The 12,591-nt window shown below is 44.4% G+C and overlaps 1 protein-coding gene across 6 annotated transcripts in view; it reads right to left on the reverse strand.

Annotated features, from left to right (window-relative positions):
* FNBP1 (formin binding protein 1) overlaps positions 1-12,591 on the reverse strand; it is a 140,846-nt gene that overhangs the window by 49,409 nt on the left and 78,846 nt on the right. For all 6 annotated transcript variants that reach the window (XM_049630175.1, XM_049630203.1, XM_049630193.1 and 3 more), the window contains exon 6: positions 12,128-12,232. In XM_049630175.1, coding sequence (XP_049486132.1) covers positions 12,128-12,232 — 105 coding nt within the window. The remainder of the gene's footprint in view (positions 1-12,127; positions 12,233-12,591) is intronic.

Below are 12,591 nucleotides of genomic sequence, written 5' to 3' on the forward strand. Positions count from 1 at the left end.
CGAGTCAGGTTCTATAACAACACTCATGAGCAAGCCCAGTAATGAAGCCTCCTGCATTGTCTAGAGAATTCTTCTGGTTAATCAAGACTCAGAATTGCAATGAACTTGAATAAAGAAGCCCCATTAACAGTTTCAGGGCACACAACTGCCCGTAAAAATGCAGACTCTGGCAGCAAAAAGAATCATCCGAGATAAATGAAACTACAGCTGTAAGAAAGGGAGAAATTGACACCAGCGTTTAAAAACATAACTTGAAATTCACTAACAATTCGTAACCACTAACTGTGCAGTTTTTTGTTAAACAATATCCTATTTTGCATTTAGAAATTATGTAAGCGCCAACAGTCACAAGGCAAGGGCGAATTAGAGAAAGGGAATTATTCATTGCCTGACATGGATGAACTCCGTGTAATGCATGCATTTAGAAAACACTGTTCTCTCTGTTCCGAAATATTAGTTCACATTCCATTCATTTTGATAACCTTTTCCTTTTTCCTCCTAACACCACACTGACCATGGGCAGCTCCATCAGAAGGCAGAGATTAGGCACTGCTCCTCGCCCAACTTGGTCCAGTATGTCGTTCTTCCAAAGCAGACCGACAGACAAAACCTGACTATAAAGCCTTTGTCACCAAAATGCCACTGAAGAGCTCCCGTTAGAGGGCAAACGGGAAAATTCACAATACGGAGAGCTGAATACCAGGAGGAAAGTGAAAGCCAAGCTCCTTAAAGTCAAGGATTGTGTGCTGGCGTGTGGGTGTCTCGGGGTGCCGCCCCCACACCTCCCCAGCACGCAGTCGGTGGGTCGTGGGTGAGGGAACGACCGGGCGCATCATTCCGAAGGATCACACCTTAGGAATTCTTCAGCACGTTCAACGCTTTTTGAAAATCAGACTAGGACCGTGAAATCACGATTCCATTACGATTCCCTGAAATTAAAACAAAGCCAAACAAACAAAAAAACCTGGTAACTCATGGGGGGGGGGGGGGGGGGGGGGGGGGGGGAGGCATGTGAAAAGAGAAATAGGCAATGTTCAGAATTTAGTTGGATAAAAAGCTGTACCGAGCAGGGGCGCCTGGCTGCCTCCATCGGGCGAGCACGCAACTCTTGATCTCAAGGTTGCGAGTTCGAGTTCCATACTGGGCATAGAGATTACTTAAATAAATAAATAAACTTAAAAAAAGAAAAAAATGATCCACAACACTCCTCGTCAAGGAAATGCAAACACAAAAGAAACCACTACCAGATTCCACTCCCCCGCTCATCCAGAAGTCTTTCTATTTCAAGACCGAGAGCACCTCTTGTGGGTACGGATGAAGAGCGGCCCGCGGAGGGGCATCCGTGGGCACGGCCACCTCGTCAAGCTCTTTGACAGCACGCCAGAGGTACCCAAGTACGACTCACGATGCCACACCCAGGTCTCCGCCCAAGAATAGCGAGAGATCGTGGCCACCAAAGATACGTCTAGAGAGGTTTGTGGTAGCTTCCTTCTTAATGTAACCTCACTACGGAGACAACCCAGATGCCCCCGAACACGAGAAGGGATACACACTGGGGTCTGTCCGCACATGGAATATCACATGGCGACCGAGAAAGGGCAACTCAAATGACACCACATGCACAAAAACATGAGGGTCAGAAACACAACGTTGAGCCAGAGAAGCCAGACAGAAGGATATGTGTTGCATACCTTGTACAAAGTACAGAAGCAGGTTAAACCAACGTATGATAGGGGTCAGAATGATAGTTACCTTCGGGATGGGGGAGTGTTCAAGGGAGCCTGTAGGGTTCTAGAGACGTCCCCATCTTAGCTGGCAGTGCACGGTTTCCTATAGACGTAAAAACTCATTGAGTTGTCCACTTAAGATGTGGCCACTTTATTGTATCTAAATTCACCTCAATAAAAAACTAATTTACGGGGCGCCTGGGTGGCTCGGTCGGTTAAGCGTCCGACTTCGGCTCAGGTCACGATCTCACGGTCCGTGAGTTCGAGCCCCGCGTCGGGCTCTGTGCTGACCGGTCAGAGCCTGGAGCCTGTTTCAGATTCTGTGTCTCCCTCTCTCTCTGCCCCTCCCCTGTTCATGCTCTGTCTCTCTCTGTCTCAAAAATAAATTAAAAAAGTGGGGCGCCTGGGTGGCTCAGTCGGTTAAGCGTCCGACTTCGGCTCAGGTCATGATCTCACGGTCTGTGGGTTCAAGCCCTGCATCGGGCTCTGGACTGATGGCTCAGAGCCTGGAGCCTGCTTCCGATTCTGTGTCTCCCTCTCTCTCTCTGCCCCTCCCCCATTCATGCTCTGTCTCTCTCTGTCTCAATAATAAATAAAAACGTTAAAAAAAAATAAATAAATAAAAAATAAATAAATTAAAAAAGTTTAAAAAAAAATTAAAAAAAAAAAAAACTAATTTATTTCTAAAGTAAGCTCTATGCCCAACACGGGGCTTGAACTCACAACCCTGAGATCAAGACATGCGTGCCCTGCCAAGGGAGCCAGCCGGGCGCCCCAATAAAAACCTATTGTGAACGTTCTAGAACACGTATCAAGTGGCAAGAGTGATCACCTCTCATGAGGGCCCGGGAAGGGGGCAGAATACCTTTCGCCTTACTCTCAATGTATTTTAATTATTATTCCTATTGTTTTACCAGAGAATCCTACATTTGAGTGAGGCGTTTTGGGTTTGATTTTTCCATGTTCCCTTGTAGCCCTCTGACTTCTCAATATTACAAAAGAGACAGTAGGGACTATATTTTCCACCTCGTTAAACAAGAGGTGCTTCAACTTCAGCGCGTGGGTCACGAGCCCCAGGGCGACCTATTCTAACATATATCGGTTCTTTTACCAACCCGGATCAGCGAATTCCTAATCACTAGAACTCATGTTAAGTCTTCAAGTTCAAAACCTCCTGAGCGCTGCATCTTGGCAAAGGAGAGGAGACCGCGACCTTCCTTGAGTTTCATCACCAACAAAAACCATTCCATTGAGCGATTTCCTTCCCCCGTCGTTCCTCAGAGGAACACGGCATCCTCACACATCCAAATATGTTCCCCTGCCCAGAGATAAAACTACCAAGGGTCTTTTTTTTATTTTTAATGTCTATTTGATACATATAAATTTATTTCTAGTTAGACTGGGCGCCTCGAGGACAACACAGAGCTTCTTGTAAGCAAATTACTAAATATCTGCCCACATGCTGATATTACCACAGAGCACAAGTCTACTGATGCCCCATGCAGACTTGGACAGATTTTGGTGACCTGAACACAGGGCATGCGAAAACCATAGGACGTTTTATTTTTCGAAAAAAAAAAAAAAAAAAAAAAAAAAAAAAAGACGACGACGATGAAATTCAGGCTCATCATACCCAGATCCTAAGTCATCTAGAAGATGCATGTACCTAGAGTTCACATCACCTGTTATCATCAAACACAGATGCCATGCGCAGAAGTCCCTTCTGCTTCTCCTGGGGAGGGTTCCCTCTCTGTAAACACAGTGCTATCATTCCAAATGTCGCAGAACTGGTCGCCGCACGAGGGAGGGTGAGTTATTTCTAACACAATTGGATAACTGAATCATGGGCGGAAACCGGGGGGAAAGACATTGACATCAGATTCAAAGACCGTCAGAAGTCACAATGGGAAATTACATTACACAGCGACAAGAAGTGAAACATTACTTCCTTTCAGCTTGATACTGACAAGAGGCTTCGCTGGTGACAAAGGAGAGCGGATCGCTGTGTGTTTGGGGAAATCGGAGTGTTCCAAGTCCCCTTCTTGGGCAAAATAACACGATTGCCGATATTTCGACACTGCTTTACCTGCTTCAGGTTTGTGATGCTAAAATCATTTATCGTATCCTCGGAGAGGAGGTAAGTGGGACTTGCATAAAAATAGCAAAATGGTGTCTTCAGGATAAGAAAAAACAGTATGCCCTTGGAAATATTAAGACAGTCAAGGAGAACAATTCAATTTGGCCAGGACCTGTCAGAAAGTCCTGAAGCCGTAACTGGCCCCAGGAACTGCACTGTTCATAGCTAACTGGGGTCTGACCTGAGGGCGAAAAGCAAAGAAAACAATCACCCTGGAAATTTCTGAGCCACAGAAAGGGCCAGAACTCATACAGCATGTGTGGACCTCAACCCCCAAGTGGAGATTAATGCAGTCCTGGCGGGGGAGTGACCTCAGGGAACGCCAGCTCATCCTGGAGAACCCACTTTAAAGCTAGGCCATACATTGGGAATGCAAGCTGGTGCAGCCACGCTGGAAAAGAGTATGGAGGTTCCTCAAAAAACTAAAAATGGAACTACCCTACGACCCAGCAATTGTACTACTAAGCATTTATCCAAGGGATACAGGTGTGCTGTTTCGAAGGGACACATGCACCCCCATGTTTATAGCAGCACTCTCGACAATAGCCAAAGGACAGAAAGAGCCCAAATGTCCATCGATGGATGAACGGATAAAGAAGATGTGGTCTATATAGACAATGGAGCATTACTCGGCCATCAAAAAGAATGAAATCTTGCCATTTGCAACTACGTGGATGGAACTGGAGGGTATTCTGCTAAGTGAAATTAGTCAGTCAGAGAAAGACAAAAATCAGATGACTTTACTCATATGAGGACTTTAAGAGACAAAACAGATGAACATAAGGGAAGGGAAACAAAAATAATACAGAAACAGGGAGGGGGACAAAACAGAAGAGACTCATAAATATGGAGAACAAACTGAGGGTCACGGGAGGGGTGGTGGGAGGGGGGATGGGCGAAATGGGGAAGGGGCACTAAGGAATCTACCCCTGAAATCATTGTTGCACTATATGCTAACTAATTTGGATGTAAATTTAAAAAAAAATTTCTTTAATATTTATTTATTTTATTTATTTATTTATTTAGGACAGAGAGACAGAGCCTGAGCAGGGGAGGGGCAGAGAGAGAGGGAGACACAGAATCCGAAGCAGGCTCCAGGCTCCGAGCCGTCAGCACAGAGCCCGACGCGGGGCTCGAACTCACAGACCGTGAGATCATGACCTGAGGCGAAGCCGGGTGCTCAACTGACTGAGCCACCCAGGCGCCCCAATTTGGATGAAAATTTAAAAAAAAAAAAAAAGAAAAGAAAAGAAAAGAAAAAAAAGCTAGGCCATGGATAAAATTCCAAGGAACACACATTCATAATCAAATAGTCTATTCTACACCTCCCATGTTTTTCTGCTGTGATTTATACCTTTTTATGGGACTGAAATACAGGGCAATGATGCGAGGATAACATAAAAGCCTTGTTAGTCTACGTGCAGTTTTTCACAGCACATTAATATCTACTGGGAAGATATTTCCGCCTATGTAAAAATAATGGATAACTACCAAAAGCTATCTATCTGATGGATCAGATTTTTCAGTTTGATGAAAGGCATCTCATCAGAAGTGAATGCTCCCAGGGGCGCCTGGGTGGCTCAGCTGGTTGAGATCCGACTTCAGCTCAGGTCATGATCTCACGGTTCGTGGGTTTGAGCCCCACGTCGGGCTCTGTGCTGACAGCTCAGAGCCTGGAACCTGCTTTGGATTCTGTGTCTCCCTCTCTTTCTCTCTCTCCCCCTCCCCTGCTCACACTCTGCCTCCTTTTCTCTCAACTATGGATAATAAAACATTAAAAGAAAAAAAAAGAAGTGAATGCTGCCCAAAACTATATCTCTGGAGGTCCTACTACTCTTAAGGACCTACATCATGAAGGACAAGGGCTGTGATCCTCGGTGCAGATGCCTAGTTTTACTAAAGTTGTTCTTCTGTTGGAGCTCTGGGTACCAAGTTCTCTTCACTGTTGAGAGATCAGTTTCCAGGCCTATTTTCCCCCCAGAAGCCCTGCCTGTTGTTTTTAGCAGTATTTTTGCGGAACGTAAGATTCGCGGCGACGCGTTTATGGCATTATAGAAGAAATGTCTGTATCACGAAAATACACAAGGAAACAAGTCACCATGAGCAAGTTAGCAGAAACAGCAAATTGAAGCATCAGGCCCGCAAAGAGTAGATGCTGAAATTAATTAAAAAGAGAATATAAAATTAGTACATTTACTATGTCTCAAGAAGTAACCTATGATGTGAAAGTGTGACAACGTCACCAGAAAATAACAAAATGTCTCTACAGATTTTAAAGACAGCCTGAAGGAACTTCTGGAAAGTAAAATTAACACCTGAACTTAGAGAACTTAGAGAACCCGCAGACTAGACACAGCGTAAGAGAGAATTCGTGAAATGAAAGTCACATCTGAAGGAATTCCATGGGACACAGAAGAGACAGAGAGACAGAGATGAGAAATACAAATACACTTTCACAGGCAAAGAGGACACAAAGTAATATGTTATAGTGAAATTTCAGCGAAGAACTTAGACCAAAAATATCTCCGTAGTCAGCAGGAAGAACAGACATTATCTTCAAAGGGTTAACAGTTACACGGACTTCTCACCCCTTGTGACCTCTCAACACAAATGAGAGCCAAAAGATGATAGAATTAGGTTCCTCCAGGTACAATCACCCTGGGATTGTATACATGGAGAAATCATCTTTCAGAGATGAGAGGTCCATTCCAATCAAACGAACACTGAGATTTTATTGCAATAAATCTTGGCTACTGGCACTTCTAAAGGATGTCCTTTGGAATTAAGAAGGAATTAAGATCCCCGATACAAAAAAAACAGCGAACGAAGAAAGTGGAAAGCATACTTACAGGACTGTATAAAATTACCAAAGCCCAGCTTGTGTAATTGAACCCAAAATACTCACAAGTAAATGGCAACAAGGGAGCTGGTTTAGTTAAAGGGTTGTGTGAGAAAACATCACTGGGGCGCCCGGGTGGCTCAGTCGGTTAAGCGTCCGACTTCGGCTGCGGTCGTGATCTCGCAGGTCTGTGAGTTCGAGCCCCGCGTCGGGCTCTGTGCTGACGGCTCGGAGCCTGGAGCCTGCTTCCGATTCTGTGTCTCCCTCTCTCTCTTCCCCTCCCCTGCTCACACTCTGTCTCTCTCTCTCTCCTTCAAAAATAAATAAACATTAAAAAAAAATTTTTTTAAAGAAAAAAGAGAAAACATCGCTAAAGATTCCGGTATACTTTGTAGTTCAGGCTGAATACGTCTGTTCAAATGTCTAGGCTAGCCAATGAAAGCACAGGAAGAGGATACAGGAGATCTCCAAAAGAGCTAGTACAGATCAGGCAATACAGACTTTAAGGCACAAAGCATCACGGCAGAAAGAAATTCACCACACATGGATGAAAACTTAAAACACACCGAAGGTACTGCGATTCTAAAATTTATTTATTTCTTTAAAGGCTTTCTTTTTTAAATTTACTTAATTTCTTTTTTTTTTTTTAGTTTTTTTTTTTCTTTTAAGTTTATTGATTTATTTTGAGAAAGAGAGAGAGGGCAGGGGAGGGGAAGAGAGAGAGGGAGAGAGAATCCCAAGCAGGCTCCATGCTGTCAGCCCAGCGCTGACGTGGGGCTCGAACTCACCGACGGGAGATCAAGATCTGAGCCCAAAGCAAGAGTCGGACGCTTAACCAACTGAGCCACCCAGGTGCCCAAATTTAATTTCTTTAAGTAATCTCTGTGCCCAACATGGGGCTCAAACTCCCGTCCCCAAGTCAGAGTCACACACTCTACTGACTAAGCCAGCCGGGCGCTCCTAAAATTTATTTTTTCCTACGGTAACTTCACGGTAGAAGAAAAAAAAGTAAGAGTAAATGACAAATCTTCTACCATTACGATCTGCCATAAATGGCTTTGAGTCCCTTGTACATACGAACACTGTGAATATTCCCATGAATCCTGTTCTTCTGTGTTCCCATTTTACAGACAAGAAAAGTAAGGCACAAAGAAGTAACATATCTCCCACAAAGAAATGATACAACCAATGGCAACAAGAATCCTTCACGATGGGAGGATTTGCATATCAGCAAGTTAGATCCAATGCAAATACGTAGGGATGGAGAATACATATTCTTTTCAATTACTTCTAGAACACTGATAAAAACTGACCATGTGCTGGGGCATAAAACAAGTCTCAAATAAACCAAAGACTCAAACTCAGAGTTTCCAGAACGATGATGCGATTAAATTATAGAAATCAATATCAAAGATACTGAACTTATCGAAGAGAAGTTGAACTACGTCATACAGTGGGAAATTTTAAAATAGGCTTCCAAATAAATCATAGGAGAGATTCAATAATAGTAAAGGAAATGAAAAGTATCTGGAAATGAACAATAACGATACTTCATATCAAAATCTGTGGGTTACACACAAAATCATATGTAAATGGGAAATGTATTACTTAAATGCTCATATCAGAAAAGAAGAAAGGGGCGCCTGGGTGGCTCAGTCGGTTGAGCGTCTGACTTTGGCTCAGGTCATGATCTCACGGTTTGTGAGTTCAAACCCCCGCATCAGGCTCTCTGCTCTCAGCCTGGAGCCCGCTTCAGGTCCTCTAGCCCTCCCCCGCCTCTCAAAAATAAACATTTTGTTAAAAAAAAAAGCGGGGCGTCTGGGTGGCTCAGTGGGTTGAGTGTCCGACTTCCGCTGAGGTCATGATCTCATGGTTCGTGGGTTCGAGCCCCACATCAGGCTCTGTGCTGACAGCTCGGAGCCTGGAGCCTGCTTCGGGGCCTGTGTCTCCCTCTCTCTCTGCCCCCTTCCTGTTTGCGTGCTCTCTTTCAGAAACAAAAATAAAAACAAACAAACCAAATAAACACACATTTTAAAAAAACGAAAAAAAAAAAGAAAAGATGAAAAGCTGTAATGACATAAACCGAAGAAAGACATTTCTGGAAGGGGAGGAGAATAAATCCAAAGACACTGACAGAAGAGGAAGAAGAAAAAGAAAAAGAAACTAGATGAAATAGAAACTACAAATAGACAAAGGAAGCTCCATGACGATCGGTTTGGGGTTCTCGGAAAACGCGAATAAAAATGATCTGGAATGCTGGTCCTCCAAAAAAAACCCCCAGAGATATAAATAAACAATTTTAGGAGTAAATAAGGGGGCACAACAGCACAGGCAGCAAAACTAAGGTGAGAGAATATTATGGGCAACTTTAAGCCAATAAATTTAAGGGGCGCCTATGGCTCAGTCGGTTGAGTGTCCAACTTCGGCTCAGGTCATGATCTCGCCGTTCGCGGGTTCCAGCCCCGCGTCGGGCTCTGTGCTGACAGCTCGGAGCCTGGAGCCTGCTTCGGATTCTGTGTCTCCCTCTCTCTCTGCCCCTCCCTCGCTCGTGCTCTGTCTCTGTCTCTCGATAATAAATAAACATAAAAAAAAAATTTTAAGCCAATAAATTTGAAAATTCAGGATGAAGTGGATATAGGTCTAGAAAAACACAATCTGCCAGTACCGACCAAAGGGGAAGCAGACGATGAAGGAACTGACTCTGTAGTTCGAGACTTCCCACAGTGAAGTATTACGAAACGTTCAAGAAACATTAATTTCAACTTCCACGGATTATTTCAGAAAATAGAAAAACAAACAAACTGGCAACACGCTCATAAAGCAAACTAGGATGGACGGGAAAGGAAAATTATAGATCCATTTCAATGGAAACAGATGCAAAACTCTTAGGTAAAATATTTACAAAACCAATTCAGCTAACGTAGTAAAAAAAAAAAAACAAACCCAAGACATCATCACCTAGTTGGGTCTGTCACAAGAATGCTAATTTGGTTCAATGTAAGAAAACTGACTCAGGTAATCTATCGCATTGATGGACTCAAGGAAGCAGAAAGAGTATCTGATGATATTCAACATGATGAAGTCACGGTGAAAAAACCTCATGGTAAAATAGGAAAAGAAGGGACTCCCTTAGCCTGATAAAGTGCATAGATTAAAATCATGCTTAATGGAGAATTATTTGAAGTACTCTCTTCACACTCAAGAATCGAGATAAAGAAGTCCACAATAATTGCTTTTACCAGCATAATGGCGCTCATGACCAACAGAGCAAGATAAGAAAAATAAATAGAACGCATAAGGGTTGAAAAAGAAATAAAGCGGTCATTATTTGCTGGTGATAGGACTGTCTCTACATACACACACACACACACACACACACACACACACACTCCAAAGTAGAAATACAAAGAGAAATTTAGCAAGGCATCTGGCTCTAACATTAATGTAATTGATATATAAAAGTCAGATTTCTACATAGTCCATGTGAATTAAGAACATCACGCCGAACGAAAAAACAATCAAGAATGAAGGAAATAAATGAAAGTATGATTTTTGTTTATATAATGGTGAAAAAGAAGCAAAATTATAAATATACTCTTCGGAGATACATACACCCGTGGCAAAGCTGGGACAATTAGTAAGGAGGTGATTAACACCGAATTAAGGATAAAGGGCACCTCTAGGGTGAGGATCAGGGGCATGAAGTTAGGGACAGACTTCAAAGGCATCAATAAGATTGTATTTCTTTTTTTTTAAATCTGTATTTATTTTTGAGAGAGACAGACACAGAGCGGGAGCGGGGAAGGGACAGAGAGAGAGGGAGACACAGAACCTGAAGCGGGCTCCAGGCTGTCAGCACAGAGGCCGACGCGGGGCTCGAACTCACGGACCGTGAGATCACGACCTGAGCCGAAGTCAGACGCTTAACCGACTGAGCCACCCAGGCGCCCGTCAAGTATTTTTGTAATAAGCAAAGATAGCTTTTATGCTAAGAAAAGGCCATAAGAGAAATTCCTGTTTTATTAATTTTTTTTATGTTTTTTATTTTTGAGAGAGACAGACAGAGTGCAAGCGGGGGAGGGGCAAAGAGAGAAGGAGACACAGAATCGGAAGCAGGATCCAGACTCTGAGCTGTAGGCACAGAACCCGATGGGGGGCTCAAACTCACGAGCCGTGAGATCACGACCTGAGCCGAAGTCGGACGCTTAACCCACTGAGCCACCCAGGCGCCCCATAAAAGTAATTTTCTTTTAAGAAGATCTTGAAATGAATAAAATTCACTCTGATTTTACATTTAGGCTAACAGAACATTTGATAAAGAAGGGGCATGTCTTTGCGAGGTATGCTACCCCTATACTGACGTACCTCATTTAGCCCCAAACGATTTCAACTGAGTCCCATTTTAAAGTTTGGGGAGCTGGCTATTTAATAGGAATTTATGACAAACCTACGGTACTTTACGGTTACTTTATCAGTACATTAATATCTTTTGGTAAAGTATCCACACTCGGGCTCAAATACAGACATTGAGACTATGTATTTTAATATCGTCGGCAATTTTCAAGGAAGGCAGGGTGATAAATACCTGGGCTTTAAGCCAGGCATCTGGCAGACCTAGACCCATAACTAAATCATCCACGCTATTTTCCAACTAAACTCGTCTCCCACGAATCTGGCAAAAGTGAAAGAAACCTATGAAAATGCCAGGCTTCTCCCCACAGAAAGCAGCAGGCTGAGGACGTCAAAACGGCCCTGGGCGGTCGCGGGATGAATACAGCCATTTAGCAGGCCTCACGCTGTTTACCCTGTATTGATGACTCTTCGGAAAAGAAAACTCCGCTTCGAGGGAAAAACACGTATGGGACCCACAAGCCACAAGAAGGTACAGTGCGAGCTTTATCACCTTCCTAACTGCGACACAAGTCGGGGACGCCCAGAGGCCAGCCCTCAGCTACCACCTGCTAACAACCGGAATGAATCCACTGCAAGGCAGGCCGGCCCTCCAGGCCCTTTATCTCCCGAACGGAAGCATCAGAGGCAGCCGATCTCTTCCAGATGGCTCTGCAGCCCTGTGCTCTGGCTTTTAAAGGGGTGGACTCGTTCTTTGAAAAGCCATTAAGGGAAAAGCCACAACCTCCGGAAACCACCCTGCTGCGAGCCGCTCCCAGGCTGAGTCTCCGCGTCACCATCCTGGGGAACCACACAATTCGGCCAACTGCCCCCGATCGGCACTCCGGAGACGCCCCGAAAGTCAGGGCTTCTGGCCCCCACGACAGGTGACACAAAACGGAAAGCACTGATCCCAGGGTGGGTGGCCTTCTGCGGTGCCGTCGGAAAGGAGAGCTTGGGGACGGGCAGCCCGGGGAGGAGGGGCTCCAGGCCCAGCTAAGGGAAGTAAGTGAAAGACTCTCACTGTCACCTCACCTTCTCAACGTCTGCTTTGGTGACATTGATGTCGGCGTCCATCTTCTCAAAGTACTGCTGTGCCCTGTCCGCCTCTTTGCAGTCACGTTCAAATCGCCTTTTACTCTGAAAGCAGGGGCGAGTGGTGGCAGGAGAGCAGGTGTTAATGCAACCACGAGATTCCTACGCGAGGGTATCATTTCATCTCCATCCCCCAAAGAGCTTTCTCCTTCCTCTGAGCTGATTTGTGACGATTTCAATAAGTTACTCGAACAGCTGCATTTATTTCCACCCAAACCCATCTCCCCTTTGTTCTTTGCGTGTGATTTTTTTTTTTTTCTTTTTTAAGAAAAACACTCTACGTGAGCTCTTGGGGCTCAACATCCTAGTCTCCCCAAGGGCGCCTACAAACAAATCCAATTCAAACTGGAAGATCTCTGAAGGCGTGTCTTTGGCGTTTTGGTTTCGCGCTTACGGATCGCTTC

Source organism: Panthera uncia, chromosome D4 (genome assembly GCF_023721935.1).
Source record: "Panthera uncia isolate 11264 chromosome D4, Puncia_PCG_1.0, whole genome shotgun sequence".
In the NCBI taxonomy this organism is placed as follows: Eukaryota; Metazoa; Chordata; class Mammalia; order Carnivora; family Felidae; genus Panthera; species Panthera uncia.